The 18,531-nt window shown below is 44.5% G+C and overlaps 1 protein-coding gene across 1 annotated transcript in view; it reads left to right on the forward strand.

The window, feature by feature from the left end:
* LOC113586992 (eukaryotic translation initiation factor 3 subunit H-like) overlaps positions 1-13,993 on the forward strand; it is a 29,720-nt gene extending 15,727 nt beyond the window's left edge. The window contains exons 3-4 of the mRNA XM_027025456.2: positions 9,650-9,830; positions 13,129-13,993. Coding sequence (XP_026881257.1) covers positions 9,650-9,830; positions 13,129-13,394 — 447 coding nt within the window. The 3' untranslated portion in view covers positions 13,395-13,993. The remainder of the gene's footprint in view (positions 1-9,649; positions 9,831-13,128) is intronic.
* Positions 13,994-18,531: the final 4,538 nt, after the last annotated feature.

Raw genomic sequence — 18,531 nt, forward strand, 5'->3', positions numbered from 1 at the left:
CTCTTAGATCGGATTGATATTTTAGGTTAGCTTTTTCTGAATATAGCTCTCATTTTGTGCTTATGTTGTTATAGTGTGTGTGGTCCAAACTGTGGTCAGATGACTTTGGTGTCAGTAGTGGTTTATAAAAAAAATGAAATTTCTCCAAAAACATTTCACATCTGCTGTCAAATCATGAGACAGCTTTTCAGCATGATTATTATTTGAATAAGTTGCATTGAGATATGATTGATTACATTTCTGCTTGTGATCATCTCAGCAGTAATATCGCTGTAGAACCTTTAAGGACTGGAGAGGACTTTGCTGAACATTAGACTGGATTTAGGACACATGCTTAGTTCCATGCATTTAACATTCTGGAAGGTGGTAGATGCTTCCAGTTTATCCTGCCTGGTTAACTCTCTGGACATAGTCATACATTTCAAACAAACAAACAAACAAACCAAACAAGTCATAATAATACATGTGTAAGGGAGACATCACTGTTGACTCTCTGACTGGTGTATGCCCAATGGAATGCTCACTTTAGTGGACAAAATTATCATTTCTCGGCACACCCATTTATTTCTTAAATTATGTTTCCCATTACAGCACCGCATTATGATCTAGTTCTATGTGCATATAGTAACTTAAAGGGACAGAAAACCAGTCCCCAGGAGTTTTCATAGCAAGCTTCCCTTTTTTTCTTGCTTTTCACCCTGCATGAGCATACTATTTCTTCAGTCCATTCGGATTACCACAGGTTTTGTGACCCATGAATCCATTCCTTACTTATTCTAGATCTGGAAGGTTTAAAGGTGCTATGAAGCGTTGGCACTAGGAATTGGGCTGTGATGTTGTGAAGTGGAAGCATGCCTAATGAATCGCTCAACGACAGAGTGCTGGCACACAGCCCTTCTGCTCACCCACTGGCAGCCAGCACACCTCCCCACTCTGGCCATGTCACACAGATTAGAGCCTCACGTAAGCTCTGGTTAGATCAGATCAGCCATGTGCCAGCCTTCCCCTGGCACGCTCCACAATCCTGGTTCTTTCTGTTACCATAGCCCAGAAGTATTAACTTTGATTCATTCTCTCCGGCATGTTTCTGGCATAACAAACCCCCCCCCCCCCCGCTCTATCCAGTCCAAACTCCAGGCTGTTCTCCTTCCTTGGGCTGCCTTGCTTGTTCTGCACCTTGTCTGGCCTGGAGGATGGTTCTGGGTTGATAATGAGGGCTTGTATGGCTGGTGTTTCCAAACCGGTTCAGCGGTTCTGCTGCCTCCCGCCCTGAGGGGCCCCTGTTCCAGGGCAAGGCCAGAGCAGTCCAGGAGATGCCAGGCTCTGTCTATATCAGAGGTGTGTGCTTGTTTACCCACAGTGACTAATGATAACTTTGCTGTGGGTCCAGCGTGATTGCGTGCCCTTTCATGCCATTTCGTTTTGCTCCATTGCTGAATCCTAAAAGGTCCACAGCTCTTCAATTGGTGCCGTTCATGTGTTGCAGCCTCACATTAGCTCAGAATTATTCATTGATCTGTGTTTATTTCTCCTGATTTATTTTGAGGCAACGAATGCCATCAGTGAAGTGACTTCTGTTTGCCTTATGGGACTGGTGCTTAGATCAGATATGCAAAAGCAGAAGCAGATCCCCCTGCCAGCCCTGCCTGCACTGTGCTGTTGGAGGACCTTGACTCTTAGCAGTCACCCTGACCCAAATCGGAGAGCTCGCATGCATGTGTATTGCTGCTGTAATTGTGATGGCACCTCTTGCTTTGGAGGGGTATTGCTGGAGGACCGAGAAGCACTGAGAGCCCTGGGCTGCTCAGCGGGCTTGTGCACCCATGCATCTGTACATCTGCAACAGGCGATAAACTTCTCATTGGGCGGCATGCGCCGCCCTTGCTGAGTGAGCCCCCTGTTGAGCACTGCACAGTGGAAAAAGGCCGCAGGAAAGCATGCCGAAAAAGCTTTGTTTTGAACTCTGATGACCAGATAGATTAATGATGCAATGAGCTTTGTTGCCAGCATCACCTCCGCCACCGCCTCCTTGTCTTCTCAGAGCTGATCACAGAGAGATAGAACTCAGGCAGCACCACAAATCTTTTGTCTCCTGAAGGCCAATCGGCTTGCTAAACTCTTGAATGGATATTGGTACTTGGTACACAGATATGTTTTTTAAAAACCAGAACCTCCCTGCCCTGTGAATTGAACTAATGATAGAGGCTTTTAAACATTAAAGTAAATGGAAGGATAGGGATGATTCTGTTAGCTGCTGTAGTGGCAGTCATACAGACTTGAAGCTTAAGTGTCAGAAGATCTAATTAGTGCTGCTGCAAAGCAGTGTTTATGGACATAGTGTGAACAAGAACTGAAGCCGTCTAGTTTTTTTTTACCTATAATTGCTTGCTAATGATCTGCTAATGAGCTATTGATATCCCACAAAACCACAGCTGTGAGAACCAAAAAAGGTCATAAAAAAGTTTTATTGTAACAATGCATACGTATTTTGTAATTGTAATGGAAGTAGTAACAGTAAAGCTGTTGATTTCTGCTGTACCGCAAGGGGCTTGTTTGTGGGGAGAATGTGGATTTTCCTGGTTATGTAGGGCCTTGCTTCTGTGAAGGCTTTGTGGAGCTAAAGGCGCCAGAACAAAGCTCCTGTGGACATTAGCACACAAATGGAGTCCAAGCCATTCTCTGTCTGGTGCATGGAGAGCAGGGCTCACACAGCTTTACCAGGGCTTGTTTGTGCACACAGCTTTACAGCTGTGTCCATCAGTCCCGGTATGGTCCTAATCTTCAACTATCTTGACCTCTGTGTGGGCGAGGATTCTGGCTCTGGATTCATATGAGTCTATAAGCAGAAGTCCTCCCAGTAAACCCCCTCCTTTGGTGTGGAATTGACTCAGAGAAAAAAGACAGATGCCAGAATGATTTTGACCGAGTGGCTTGGCATTAAGTGACTGAACAGGAAGAGTCTGATCCCAGCGCGATCCCACCTTCACTAGCCTATAATTTAATCTTGTTATAACCGTCCCAGATCATGACCCGGTTTCCATCTCACTCGGATGGTTTTGGAGGGCTCTCGTGCTTGCTTTCTGGGCTGTGCTGGTCTGTGCACGATCTTGGTCGGTACTCAAGTCATATTTTCTTCGCCTTCGTGTCCAGTCTCAGTTGTGACGTTCGTTTTGGAAGGGTCGACTGCATGGAGTTCCCAGAAACCACGCTTATCACTGCCTGGGCCCCTCCCAGGTCGCCATCTTCTCCTCACCGCAAGCGGAGAGCACTGGAACATTATCGTGGTGTGTTTTATTTTTGGGGGCCCCTCATGTCATAAAATAGGGCGTCTCTCTCAGGGCCTGACAGAAAGCAGAGCTTGGTGACGGATATAAGCTGTTTCCTCAGGCCTGCCTGGGGTGGACATGGTGAGATGGCAGCTCTGGCTCAGCTCTCACACCTGGGGCCCCTGCATTTATTTATTACTGCCATTTTTCTCTAATTCTCACTTTTCTTTTTGCTGTCTTTGTTTTTTCTCTCTACCCAGTAAGATGTTTTCGAAATGCTTGTCTAACCATCCCCTAAAGCCAGCACACATTTTTCTCACTTGTTTTCTTCCTATTCACCATAGATGCTCTCCAGGGTCCAACAGTACAATTGGCCTGATTGCCTGCGACGACTGAGTTCTTGTTGGGGCAAGTGAAACTCATCTGTGCCACTGTCCATTCCCTTGTAGCACCAGTTTTTTCACTGTGTTTTATTCGACCTTAACTGGCCAATATACCTGTCAGCTTTTTATGTCTGTGACAAAAGGCCAATATAAAATAATTGTATCAAACAGATGTGAATGATGTTTGATGTGTAATGTGTAGTGCACAATTTAGTGCACTGAATTTGTACACACTTATATTTTCCTGGAAATTTGTGTGATAAACAGTCTGTGCATGTTCACATAAAAAAAATTCAAAAATAAGGGAAAAAGTCAGTCATTAGCACAACAGAAACCATTAGTAGCTTCTGTTAGCACCTGTTTGAAACAGGTGGAAAGAAAGATACATGTGCTTCATGGCTTCTGCCTGGGTGCATCAGCGCAGCACTGTACTGAAGTATATGCTCTGCCCACATCCCCCTCCTTTCTGGGAGAGCAGTGTGGAGCCTCCCCTCTACCCTTCACTGTACCCAGAGGCAGGAAATACGGCCCACTGTTTGGCGGAGAGATGAGTGACGGCTGGCTAGGGGTTCATGATGAGCTGAAGATGACTTTCTCTGTTGTAATTAGGAGCCAGGGAGCATGGAGGAGGATGGGAGGGAATAACCCTCCTCTTCCCCCCATCGGTGCCTGGGCACCCAGCACATGGCTGGCTGAGAGGGTAGCTTGTGGTGGGTTCCAGCAGCTCAGCCAGACCTGCCTGCCAGAGAAAGCAGAGCGCGGGGTGTGGGCTTCGTGCCTCAGATTGAGCTGCTGTTACGAGGTGCTGTTTTAGCACTGACTGAAGAACGCCTGCATTTCCTCTAGAGCCAGCAAACTCTCCAGTCTCAGTTTGGTGCACTCTCTTATCTTGGTGTTTGAATGCAGATGGCCTTTAAATAGAGTAAGAAAGCACAGTATTTCGATGCTGTGGCTCTATGGATTGGTGTGTGTGTGTGTGTGTGGTTGCTCAAAGATTGTTTAGCAGAAGAGCCCTCTCACTAGATGGAGCTCTAACTCTTTAGCTCAGCTGGGCTGTGCACTAGTACCGGTTTCTCCATTCTATGTCCGTGAACTTTTTTACAACAGTCAAATGACAGTGTACTATGGGACTTTAATCTACTAGCACTGTTTGTTTGTGTGTGAAGGTGGGAATGTGTGTGAGTGGATGGATTTGTGTGTGTGTGTGTGTGAGTTTATCAGATCCAGCTCTGTTTCTGATTGTGTCTGATCATAGTTGATGTCCCTGTGTTGAGTCTCTGATTGCATGCTGTCACGGGTAACGCTAGAGGTGGAAAGTTAGTGACTATATATAAGAAGTTCTTCTATGTATTTCTTTATGTAGATTATACAGTTATTGTAAAGTTATTAAATTCAAAAATTCAAAAACAGGAAATACGTATCTATTTGTTCTCCAAGTTTACCTGACAGGAGTCTAATAATGATATCCATCCTACTCATGCAGGAATGGGCACATTAGATTTGGAGACATTTTCGCTGGAATCTAATTAGTCATGGTGTTCTTTTTGCCTTGACTTTGTGGAAAGGGAATCTAAAGGATGAATGTGTGCCTTTTTTTATCCCTTTTTTTCGGGTGGTACGATCTCAATATCCATGGAAGGGCAGAGGTGCCCAGTTCCGGGCACCTAACAAGCTGTCAGTGGCCGAATATCTGTCTTCTAACAAGTCTCTGAGACTGTAAGCTCTTTGAGAGAGGGCGAGAGAGAGAGAAAGAGAGAGAGCAAGACAGCGAGAGAGAGAGAGATTCCGAAGGAGAAAACAAGGGTAGATGGGCTGAAAAGGCAGCTCCTTATTAGTTCTATGGGGGCTTGTGACACAGAGGGTCCATGCTCCAGGTTTAACCTCTAAAGGAACAGCAAGGTGCTGTGAGCTATAGGGGGCATTAGTCAGCCACAGCTCCCTGCACTTCCATGTACCACATCAGGCTAGGGTGGGCAGAGGTGGTGGGGTTCCAAAAGCACAATTGTTGTCAATTTCTCCTTTGCTCTCCTTGATGTTGCAACCAAGACCCATTCCTGCAAACTGTGGTCTTCTGCCTCTCATACGGCGTGACACAATTGGGTGACTTTTTGATATTGACTTTTTGATATTTTTCCTCCTTGCTTCGCTGTGTGAAGGGAGACATACTGTTCTTCCTGGCTGCATGCATCGGTGTGCAAATCCTCTTCTCCATCCTGTTCTGCATAAATTCCCAAGACCCTCTCTCTAAATAGTGGCCTGACAATGCAGCAGTCATGGCTCCAATGAGCCGATAAGCCCAAATACAATTTTTTGGGAATATCCACATTTCTGCTGACATGAGCATGGTCTAGCATGTTGGTATGCTGTCTCTTGGTTTGTGCTTGACAGGGCTTGTGAATTAATGAACTCTGTTACTATTGTGGTTGAGCATTTCATTTTTTGTCCTTATTATCACTATTGTGCAATTCTCCTCCTTTCTGTTGGGCTATGTCTTTATTATGGTGGTTTCTCATATTGGTGCTGCCATCGGTTTTTAATAACTGGGAATCAGGGTCCTTATTCCTTTCTGGGAAGCAAGATAAAGGCTGCGATGTAGAGCATCACTCCCCAGAGCCATGAGCACACCAAGCCAACTTTCTACCACCATCCCCTACAGGACCACACTCTTGGCTGCTCTGCCATACCTCATAGTGGTTGTTGGGAAGTCTCATGTTCTCTTTGTTTTGTGTTTACACTCTTCCTAATAATGTAGGTTTTATTTGTACAGTGCTTTTTGTTTTTTTAAAGTGTACAAGGCAATTTATAGAAAATATGTTAAATATAACACTACGGAAATTGAGAGAGAATTATAATGAAATTAATATATTCAAACTAATTAAATTTTAGGTCTTTACTAAAACAGTATAATTAGTTACAGCTTAAATAAAAGCTAAGTTAAACAGAAGAGGCTTTAACTCCTTAAATGTATATAAGATATAGTGACCTATTCACTAGTATATTCTAGAGCACTGGCTAAAGTATAGATAACAGCACAAATACACAGTACCTTTGCAATAGAAATTCACTTTGACAACATAATTTTCCTTTCATTTAACTAGATAAGATGGTCATATGGCACAGCATGTGCTAGTCATCTTGGTTAGCTTCTTAATTCCATTAGCTAGCTAATGTAATCAAGCTGAAAAATGAATGTAGACTTACACAGGAGACCTAGGTGCACATAGAAATAGGTTTAACATAATTATAAGTTTCTTCCCCAGTGGTCTGAGTAATGGTTAATAGAAGTCTTGAGCAGAAAGGTCCACTCAAAGTGCATGGTTGAACCTAGCAATGGCAGCCACTATATTATGGATTAGCAAAAAGATGTAGTTCGAACAAAAGCATGCTTATTCTGTACCTTAGCCTAGAATTCACATTGGAGTGGCCTTTTTTGAACATAGCAAAGTGCCAACTCTAGAGTGTTTGTATGTGTTGGAGTGTTAGGGCCTTTGTGAAGGCTGTCTCCACATGCCCCAGGCTTAACCCTCCAAACACTATAAATGTCTATACATAATTAAAATGTGTGTTGAAAGGGTGTTTTGGTATAAGGCAGACAGTGAATAACAGAGTGTATGCAGACTCCAAGCAATTAATTTTGTCTTTTGTTTGTGCAATGGATCCAATCTTGTGTAGTTTAGCTACCCTATTGGCCTCACAATGAGAGTGAATGTGAAACAAGTCTGTGGTGCAGTAATTGGGCAGAGTAGCCTTTTTGTTATTTTGGCTCTGTACTCCAAGCCATTGGGTTTGAAATGAAACTATGACTGAGGTTACATTGCAGAAGTTCAGCTGTAAGGGTGTTTACATCTGCCCGGATCATACAGAACTCCTAGCCCTTTCTATAGTTAGTCCTCTTATTTCAGGGGCCCATAAGGAGTTGGACAAATTAACATAATTTGAAGTTGTCACGTTTAGTGGCTTGCTGGCAACAGTTAGCTACTTTGCTAATAATGAATGCCTGAAGTCTGAGACCCACAGATGTCACCAGTGATTGGGTATGTTCCCTGCTGCTGCTCTGCTGGGACTGTAATACAGCCATTTTAGAATTTCTACTTGTTTTGAATTAAAGTTGACATTCTGCACTGCAATAACATAGTCATTGTTTCATTTAAAATCCAGTGTGGAGTACAGAGCCAAAGTAATAAAAAACTGTCAGTGTCCAGTTGCTTTCCAGCTGCTCTGTAAGTAGGCTCTCTGGTGGAGAGCATTCTCGCGAACACAGTGCAGCAGGGCTGTGAGGTCCTGAGACACTCCCACCCTCTTCCATATACTCCTATCCTCTTCCATATCTCAAATAATGCTGCAGCACAGAGCCTCTAACTCAGCATGTAGTGCTTCAGTGATTGAGCGTGATAGTGGTCTTGGTTACTCCAAGGAAAAACCACCCTGTAAGCAAGAAGCCCGTGGAAAATTTGTAAGCATACACACATTTGTGCTACTTTAGTCATCTATCGTCATGGCCGATCTGATTGTCGTGCAATTCTCTGTGTTCGTTGCTTTCGCCCTCCTTGCCTGTCTTAAACCGTCATTTTAAATTGCCCACATTACAAGTTAAAAAGTTAAGAGAGGCCTCAGATCATATTTGTAATTTTCTACAGAAAATCCCACTCTCTTTCATGCTGTGATCGAGCTGGTTTGGCTCTACTTTTATATTTCTGCAGTGTTTTTGCCCGCCAAAAGGCGGTTAATTATAGGACACCATCGGTAAGACTCTCATTATCTTGTTTTTTGTGTTGTTGTTTCAAATACTTTAGTGGCTTTGGGGTTGGAGTCCCCCCCCAAGAACTTGTTTGTTTGTTTGTTTATTTATTTATTTTACATTTCTTTTAGTTTGTGTTCCTCTGGTGACTCGTGGTTAAAAAGCTGTACCGTGCGGTGGGATGCGGGCTGCTTCTGAAGTCATTACGTACGCTCTCCGAAAGCCACATTGTTTTCCCTCAGCTGTCTCGGCACCAAGATGAGGGGCAGCCTCGTGCGAACTGCTCAAATGCCTCGGCAGCAGGCCAGGCGGTTTGCTCGCCAGCTCCTCCTCACCGTCTTCGATCTGCCATTGCGCTAAACAAAGCGCCAGGCCCGCGACCTCAGCAACTATTTGCTCGAACTAGTTGTTTTCTCTTCGGAATGGTTTCATAAATAAATAAGGAAGGAACCCCCTGGGAACGGAATGTTTTGTGCCCGTCAGTAAACTGAGATTGCCAATGAAAAGGGGGTGCCCTTGGCTTCTGGTACAAAGATGGTGGCTCTCACAGGGCTCGCGTTTGACATGCAAGCTGGAATTCCAGTCCTGCTGGTACTCTCCCATCACTCACTGCTCCTGAGTTTGAGAGACTGGATTCAAGGACCTGTATATTCCTGCTGAGTTTAAAGGTGTGGGTACATCTTTGTGTGTATGTAACGTTTGCTGCCTGCATGCATGTTTGTGTATTCGGTAGTGTTGTCAGTATTATGGTGAAACATAATCTGGGATAATGAGAGGAGAGCACACTCCTAGGGCACCTGGTGCTTTTTACTGGTCATCTGTGACACACGCACACACACACACACACACACACACACACACACACACACACACACACACACACACACATACACACCCACACCCACACACACACACACCCACACCCACACCCACACACCCACACCCCTACACATGCATGCATGGACACACACACACATACACACTCGCCTACCATTGCACCCTTCTGTTAGACACTTTAGCTGCTGTGGGGCAGCTCTGGTGACAAAGCAAATCAAAGCTGTCCTCAAAAGCCTTTTCCTCTGTCTGTCTGTCTGTCTGTCTGTCTGTCTGTCTGTCTGTCTGTCTAATATTAGGAATGAACCATTTGGATTTGTTTGTTTACACACCCATTTCCCTTTTTCCAGAGTGCTCTGTGATTGTCTGTTTTCAGGTGTTACTATGACCAAAAATAGACTCTTCTTGTCCTTTCCTACCACCCCCAGTTTGGGCACACAGTTCAGTATGAAATGGAGATGATGAAGAGCCTTCGTCATGTGAACATCGATCATCTGCACGTGGGTTGGTACCTGTCCACCTTCTATGGCTCTTTTGTGATCCAAACCCTCCTGGATTCCCAGTTCAGCTACCAGCACGCCATTGAGGAGTCTGTGGTGCTCATTTATGGTATGGTCTCTCTCTCTCTCTCTCTCTGTCTGTCTCTTTCACACTTCTTTTATGTCAGGACTAATGAGACTTGTCCAGCTCTGGGTTTGTCTTCGTCTGGCTTTGCTCATTCTCCCATCACTAATGTCCTCTCGCTTTCCTTATCTCACCGGCTCCATTATTCTCCATGCTGGCCAAGAGTAGCTGCTCCCCCTTCATGCTGTCACCTCTCCCATTCAGCCTGGCTTCCCCTCTATCATCTTCTCTCTGTCTCTCTTTGGCTGTCTCCATCTCACTGACAGATAGACACACACACACACACACACACACACACACACACGCACACTTGCGCTTTTTCCACCCCTTAGCCCACTGTCCCCCCTAACTGTTTCTCTCTGTGCCTGTCTATCTCTCTCTGTCTGTCTCTCTCTCCTGGCTATGGACAGCAGTTTGCCCCCCCCCCCCACCCCTTGTGTAAACAGTGCCTCGACGTGTGTAGTGGCCCAGCAGCAGTTCTGTCTAGACAGGGTTTCCTTCTCTCTGTTTGTTTTGCCTGCTATCGGAGCACTGATGTGGACCTTTAGGAATGCTGGAGGGCTTGGCTCACTGGACCCCCGCCCCCACCTCCACCCTTCCAGTACCAGTCTATCCAGCGCCACCCGCGGACAAGCTCTACCAGATGGCCATGTAGTAACAACCGGGGAGGGGCAGGGGCCAGACTATGGCGCTGCGTTTATGACAGACCTGCATTCACACTCAGCTCTGAGCCTCTCCTGCCATACACTCTCTGTGATTACGGGGGCGATTGCATGGAGGGGCTGCAGGCATGGAGGTCTAGTGGACTGGGGTGGGGCAGGGTGCATATGTGGGGGTGGGAGGTGGTCAGTCTTACACACAAAACCCTGAGTGTTCTCTGTGCCCTGCCCAGCTTGCTCCTTCCCCCTCACAGAGTTTTCTTAGTCGTCACCCTCGTGCCAGATGTGACTCCCTATCAGGAGGCTGCCTCACTCTCCTGTCCGGTCTTCCACAAGACAGGCCCACAGACGCGTCCAGATCAGACACCCAGCAGCTGCCAGGACTCCACCCTGCACCCTGCACCCACACCCTGCTCCCTCTACACACCCTGCTTTGCCCTCTTTCCCTTCACTCCGCCCACTTCACTAGAACAATGAGGCCATTCAGCACGGCTGGGGCGGCCCCATAAAGGTGCGGACTGGCATGACTCTGTGACCTGTGAGATGGAGAGCCACTTGCTATAGAGCAAACCTTAAAGCCTGTTTTCATCACCTCCAACATCTGGTTAGAAAAACCGCAACTTCTCCCCAGCAGCTGTTAAAGGGCTTGTTTCTAACTGTCCTGTGCCTTTTGGCAACCTCACTGCCAAATGCAAACTGCAAACTGTACATCAGGGGTTGTGTGATGGCAGTAAATTATCCAGAGAATGAATGCAGGTGGTCAACTGACATACTTTCATCATAAACTGTATTCATGCCTGAAAATATAAGCCCTGGAAGGTTGAAAATCAAATACGTAAGTCTTCACAGTAAAGTGGCACTTATAATTGACTTTGTTAGAAGCAATCAGAAGGCAGGTGTATATATGTAAATATTCACTGTACTTTGTGAGATTTTTACATAGTGCTTTACTATGGGGGTTATTAGATTTGTTTCTCTTATGTTTACTTAATACATAAAAAGAGAGATGTAAACTCAGATACTCAGAGTGCATATATTTGTGTATATATAAGAATGGCAATCAAAGGTATTTTTTAATATCTATTTTCCATCTAGACCAACTTCATAATAGTGACTCCACTTATGTAGAATTAAAATGTCATACTTGTTGTCTTAAAGATCTTTTGATATCAACATTAAATATTATATGACATGCTACGATTGGCATTATAGCTGTAGATACCATTTAGTCCAAGTAATAACATTCTCATTCCTGGAGTTGTTAAACTGGAGATGTCTTTAAGTCGAATGTGAATGTATCTTTGCAGTTAAATTTCTTCTCAATGAATCATTTGAAGCTCAGATTCTCCTGATCTTCATCGTCAAGACTCTTGCCTTTGACAGCCTCATCATGAAGCCTTGCCCCTCTTCACCTGAGCACTGTTTATTAAGGGTCAGGGTGTGTCTGTCCTCACTGCTGAACTGTCACTGGGCTGTGACTGGCAGGTCGATTTTGCCACGATTCGAGTGGCTGACCCCAAAGCCAGGAGCTGTCCCTGGTCTGTCTGAAGGCCTGATTGCTCTGTTTCTCACATTAATAATAGAGGCTTGGGCATATATTAAAGCTGCAGCCAGACCTTTTCCATGGCTGTGGTTTACTTCCCTTCCTTCCCGCCTGTTTGGCCTACATCTAATGTAGGTGAATGCTTTTACAGGGTCATAAAAGACGCCCAGGGTCAGAGGAGTGAGAGAGCAGTGTTGTAATGGCCCTGTCAACCTGCACCTCCCCAGTGTTCATACCCACCAGCTTTCGAACAGCCGACTCGATTGCTAAGGATATAATCAGCATTGCATGTTCAGAATTCACAGAGACAGCCACATGCTTGCAGTGAAAAGCGCTACAGGATGCGAATTCCCTCTTAGCTCCTGAAGACCATGTTTGGAGTGCCCACTTTCCTTCATTTCCTTGCTCTACAGCACTTGTCATAGGTGTCTAATGGGCCTTCAGCTTTGTGATTTCTCTGCATCCTCATCGAGCTCCACTCTTGTCTTCTAGTACCCCCAAATCGAACTACACCATGAGAAGTCAGGCAATTGAGAACTTTCTTGAATGACAGAATGTGGGGGGAAATGTGGACAGAATTGTGTCGGAAATGTGCAAATACTTTCCTTGCCTGTCAGAATGTGTGGGTGACTGGCAGCTTTTAGCAAGCCTCAGTGGAGGACTAATATAGCCGTTTGGACCCAGGATGCCTACCTCCTGATGAAGGAATTAATCCACTCTAACTCTCTATAAATCGCCTCCCTGCAAACATTAACATCAGCTAGCACTTTTGAAGGCTTCATAAGCCAGCACAGAAATTTCCCACAATGTCATCTCTCACAGAAATGTTTTTAATGATGCTGATGATGATTGTCACCTTGTGTTCAGGCGCCCACTGCAGCAGAACTGACAGGTTGACCTCTAGCTGGGTCCTGTTTAGTGATAGCATTGGTTAGCTGGTATAAAGTCAGGCTGATCTGATGAGGGGGGAAAAAGGTGACAAGACAGCGGTTGAGAAGTGATGCACGGTAGGGGACAGGGAGAGCAGGAAACATAGCGTGAGATGTTTTATAACTTCTTTTTCCTCCTTCTCTCTCTGTAGATCCCATTAAGATGGCACAGGGCCCTTTGTCCCTTAAGGCTTACCGGCTGACTCCCAAGCTAATGGACATCTGTATGGTGAAGGACTTCTCAAAAGAAGGATATGTTAACCAGCCTGTGCTGGTGCAGACACGACCCACTCAGCTGTGCACAGTCACACGTGTGTGTGCTCACCACACAGGGAGCGCCTTGACTTCCCAGTGCCAAACCCCAGTCAGCTCTTCTGGTTTGATATCTTGCCCACATTCTCTGAATTTGTGCCACTAATTCTGATCAAAACCACTTTGGGCTTCGAAGCTGTTTTTCTGATCAGCCATGAGAGTCACCAGCCAATTTCTTGCCAGGAAAGTGTCGACTTTAACCTTGACTGCTCACGCTAATGGAGTTATTAGTGCTGGCAGAGTTGTGACAGTTTCATGGAGTTTGTTATGAGTGACCTCTGCATGTGACCCTCAGATCTCTGTGTTCAGTGAGTGATCAGATTCAGTGATATGAGGTAGGGGAGAGATAGACATGAGATAAATCTCATCGGCACTCAAGGATTTGAAAGTGTGTTGCTCAGTTTGGTCTTTTCACCTAATTAACTTGCACTCTGAACACTGGCAAATTAAATCGTAACAGAACTTTTTTATTAATACTGGCTAAATTGAAAGTGTCATGTGTCTTTGTTAAAAACATGCTTTAATAGGAGAGAAATGGTGAGCAGAGTTGTTTCTTTTACATTTAGCTGATTTCTGTCCTGTATGTGTCCTCTTCTGGACATGCCTTAGCTTTTTTTTTTTTTTACTATGTATTTACTACTTACATAGCTTATAAGCTTACAGTTGTAAAACATAAAAAAAGAAACTATTTCCATCCTGTGCTAAGTGCTTCTCAGATTTCTGTGACTGGCCATAACAAGGTTGTTATTTCATATTGCAGTTTTAGAGGGTGTGGAATAGTATTCTGAAAATTATTAGATATTTATCTTTACACATACCCTTAGGTTATACTCATGCTATCTACCAAATAAAAGAGAAAAAGTAATCAGAATTGTGTACCACACGAATAATGAACACACTAAAAATCTTCTCAACCTGAACACATAAATATTGGTTCCCCATTGGCTATGGCGTGTGACGTCTGGACTACCTTACACGGTCTGCCTAAAGTGTTTCCTTTGTAGAGGCTGGTTGCTGCCTGGTCTGCTCACTGTCCATGAAGCAAGATGTTTGCTGTGTTGTCTCAGCCTCAGTGTGGGCTACAGGAACATGTTTGAAGAGGTGCCCATTGTCATCAAGAACTCGCACCTCATTAACGTGCTGTTTTGGGAGTTGGAGGAGAAGTCTCTTTGTAGCAGAAAACACAAACTGCTTAACCTCTCCAGCAGGTTAGTCGCACTAACACACACACACACACACACACACACACACACACACACACACACACACACACACACACACACACACACACACACACACACACACACACCCACACCCACACACACACATACCCACACCCACACCCACACACCCACACCCAAAATTTGTCAGTTAGAACCAGAAAGAATTTAGGCAAGGGGTTCCATTGCCATTTTTTATATCATTATTTAATATGTATTAACCTAGAGCTCATCAGTTGAAAGTAAAAGAGGTGACGTGTTGCAAGCAGTTAATCAAAAGATCATTTTCTTCAGTGCTTCTACAGATTCCTAATAAACAATTAGTTTTGTTGCATAGGTTTAAACCATGCTTTGGGTTTTAGAAGAGATCCATTGAAGTCTTTAGAGTCTAATCCATTGAAGTTGATCAGTCAGGTGAAGGTTGTTGTCTCTGTGTGCACCTCACCATCCACAGTTGTTTTCTAACACGTTGCTAATCACCATTTATGAATATCCACTGTGTGCTAATACTCTGGGGTTATATTCTCAATAAAGGGATGTGGCAGGAACCCAGATATTACTAATTGAGAATCAGTTAGTGAGAAGTTTGAAGGCCAGGAAAGAAATGATGAGAGTAGCCAGCTAGCATAACTTTTGCTGCTGTACTTTACTGACATGCAGTTAGCGTTTTGTGAGTGCTGCCTATCCACATTGTAGCTAGCTCGATTATGTTGTACTAAATAGGATTACATTTAATGAGCTTCTTAAATTAACTAATGTAACATGCAGCTTGGGCCTGAGTCTTTCTTCAGTATCTCCACATGGTTTTCATCTTAAGGAATGACGTTAAGGGTATTATCCACTAGCATAGGTTTGCTTACAATGATGACTAGTTAAATTTTACACTCACTCAACTTTTACTGTGAAACTAAGCAGTAACCACTTCCTGCACTGTAATATAGCAAGAAGCAAGACTGTGTTCACAAATGTACCTCTTTAATATCCTGGCCTCTTCTCTTTCCCCTGCTCAGACAAAGAACAGTGGCTTTTAAAGTAATAGTCCCAACAGAGCAGCAGATGAATCAATAGATCGGATACTATAAATAATTCACAGATATCAGCTCAATCGTTTTTGCCTGCTTTTTAAAATTTAGGAATGCATTTGTTGGAAGTTTTGAGTTTTCATTTAGCATTTTAATTTTTTAATTACGTTCCCGGCAGCCATGAGTGAGGTGATGTTTTTTGGGGATAGAATGTTGGGAAGCTACTTCTTTCATTGTCAAAGGTCCAGGTAGGTTTGAAGGTCTTTCCTGGCAGACTAGAAAGAGAATTTTATCTTTTTCATTTGCCTCTCTTAATTCAGCCCTGTCACATACTTTCCTGGATGAAAGGCAAAGCTGTGGCAGCACTGTTTAGCACTTGAAAGAATACATCAGCAATTACCTGCCCTTCACTAAGGCAAGGTGTGAGGACACACGCACAACAAAACACCCACACACACCCACACACACACACACACACACACACACACACACACACACACACACACACACACACACACACACACACCCACTCACCCACCCTAGATGCATGCACAACCTCCACTCCTGTGGTCTTTTTGATTGTAATTGCCAAATTGGACAACGTTCAGTTACGGGTCCACAGTTGATCAAACATTAATCAGAACTGTGGTTTTGGCCAATGCCAGCTTTCATGGCTTGAATAATCACTAAAGTGCTTTGTGTTTAGCAGTGTATCTGCTGCACTGCAAACAAACATCCCAGCTTACATAAAAAACTGCTCTTAAATTGAAGCATTTAATGAATCACTATATCTTCTTGTTATTGGAAGGTCTGATCAATCCAGCATTTTGCCATTACATTGGTTTTTGATAAGTCATAGGAATGGCTACATAGAGCACACTGTCTATGTATTGAAATGCACTGATTAATTTTAAAATGGCTTACAATTAAAAGCACAGTATTAGTTAACATAATTTCAAGTGTCAATGTTGAAATATGTAGCTCTATATTGCTCAGTATCAGTTGCAGGATGAAAATTCCTCATGATATACAATACTTAAACTGTAAGGCTGTAAAGGCACACAGTATCCATAGCTCCAGTAAAGGAGCTCTCTCTCTCTCTCTCTCTCTCTCTCTCTCTCTCTCACTCTTACCCTACCCCCCCTTATGTTCCCTCTGTCTTCCTGTCTATCTTTGGGAGTGCTGTCTCCCTCTCTAATGACTGGAATACTAAAAAAGTGCACAGACATGGCAGATTTATCAGTGGCTTTGCTCTAGGGCTCTTTTCCCTCCGTCTCTCTTCCCTCTCTCCACATCTGTTTAAGTTATCTCTTTGCAGTCTGCCGTTACCCTAGAAACCAAAGCAAACACTGGACCACTGCAGCTCAGCTAGTACAATACCTCCCTGTCTTTTTCTTGCTTTCTCCTTTTTTCCCTCTCTCCCTCCCTCTCTTATTTTCCTCCCTCTCCTGCTCTGTACCCCCTCTCCCCAGAGGGTTCACATCGAATCAGCTCTCTTCATCTTGGGGCTAAATTGAATTCCTTTTTTTCTGTGTTGAATGAAAAAAGAATTTATGAGTTTTACAGTGTTGAAAAAGGCTGGAGCTGGTAGAATTTTGGCCTTAGAAAAAAAAGGATCTAGTGTTCAAATGTAGCCTCAGTTTGAAATGATCTCACCTCTCCAGAGGGGTCTGGCACTCTTCTCCTGCATCCCATCTTTCCTTTACTTTTTTTTCTTTCTTTCAGCCTCTCCATCGCTGTTATGTTCTGGGCACTCTCACTCTCAGCCTCCTTGTGTGTGTGTGTGTGTGTGTGTGTGTGTGTTAAAGTATTCCCAAGCTAGAGAACTTTTCTCATACACACACATGCACACACACATACACACACATACCGTGTTCCAGCAAATCAGAGTCCACTATAGGTTGGGCCACATGCTCTGTCCTCATATGAATGTCAGGACTGAACCATGGGGCCATCTCGTCCCTCGTCCCTCGTCCCTGTTTTGTGGTGGTGTATGAGTTTTGTCTTTACTTGGCCCTTCCTAAACTGCCACCGTCAGAGGGCCCAGTCACACAGACACTCTCTTCCTGATCAGAGGATTCAGAGCAGTGACCTCTCAGATGAAGGTGCCTGGATGAGTTAATTTGGAAAGAGCTGACCTTCTTCTCCACTAGGAGGGGCTGGCTCATGTAAGCGTGCTGCAGTAAAGTAAACTGGTTGCTCAATTGTCAGTACTGCACTGGTGAAGTGCATGTTGGCCTACAGCCGGACCTGCGTGCGGCTCCTCTTGCGTGCTTTCACACGCACCCCATGCGTTTCACTCATTACTGGGCAGAGACAGAGAGGTCTGGGCACAGAACAGCTTGACAGCGCTGTGACGTGGTTGCACTGAAAATGAAGTAATCCCCCCATGCCTAGCGGCTGTCCGTGCCTCTCTGCTCCAGGGGCACATCAGTCATGGGTTATGTCTGATTTTGCACCAGGCTGGGAGTGGCAAGCTGCATCTGTGCTGGTTTGGTCTGCAGGGCAGAGTTAAGGCTGTTCTCCCCTCCACTCATAGCCTGGTCCAGGCTGGCGACATGCTCCCCGATGACCTCAGCCTCAGAGGAGCATTAAAATAAAAGTCTTAATGATTCACCTTTTCCTGTTGCCACGGCTTTTATTGGGACACCAAGTTCCTTAGATGCGTCACTGTGTGGTTGTGCTTATGGTAACGGAAGAGGATGATGGCCACCTTCTCTTTTCAGATATTTCTGAAGAAACATTCTTTTTGAAGATAATTTTCTGCTCTTCCCTCCAAAAGAGAGGTAAGGCCAAATGCGGCACATAGCACAGCTGCAATTCAAATATGAATCCCAGCAGACATCCTGTAATTTTGAATTTGTCTTGTGGAGTTTGTATAACCGCTTGGGAGAGATGCATAGACAGGAAGAAATGGCAAAAAACAACCTGTGTGCCCACACAAATACAAAGTGTAAATGTGTCTGCATCTTTTTTTAATCTCAGTGTACTGTTTGTGTGT

The sequence above is a fragment of the Electrophorus electricus genome, chromosome 8, assembly GCF_013358815.1.
Source record: "Electrophorus electricus isolate fEleEle1 chromosome 8, fEleEle1.pri, whole genome shotgun sequence".
Classification (NCBI taxonomy): Eukaryota; Metazoa; Chordata; class Actinopteri; order Gymnotiformes; family Gymnotidae; genus Electrophorus; species Electrophorus electricus.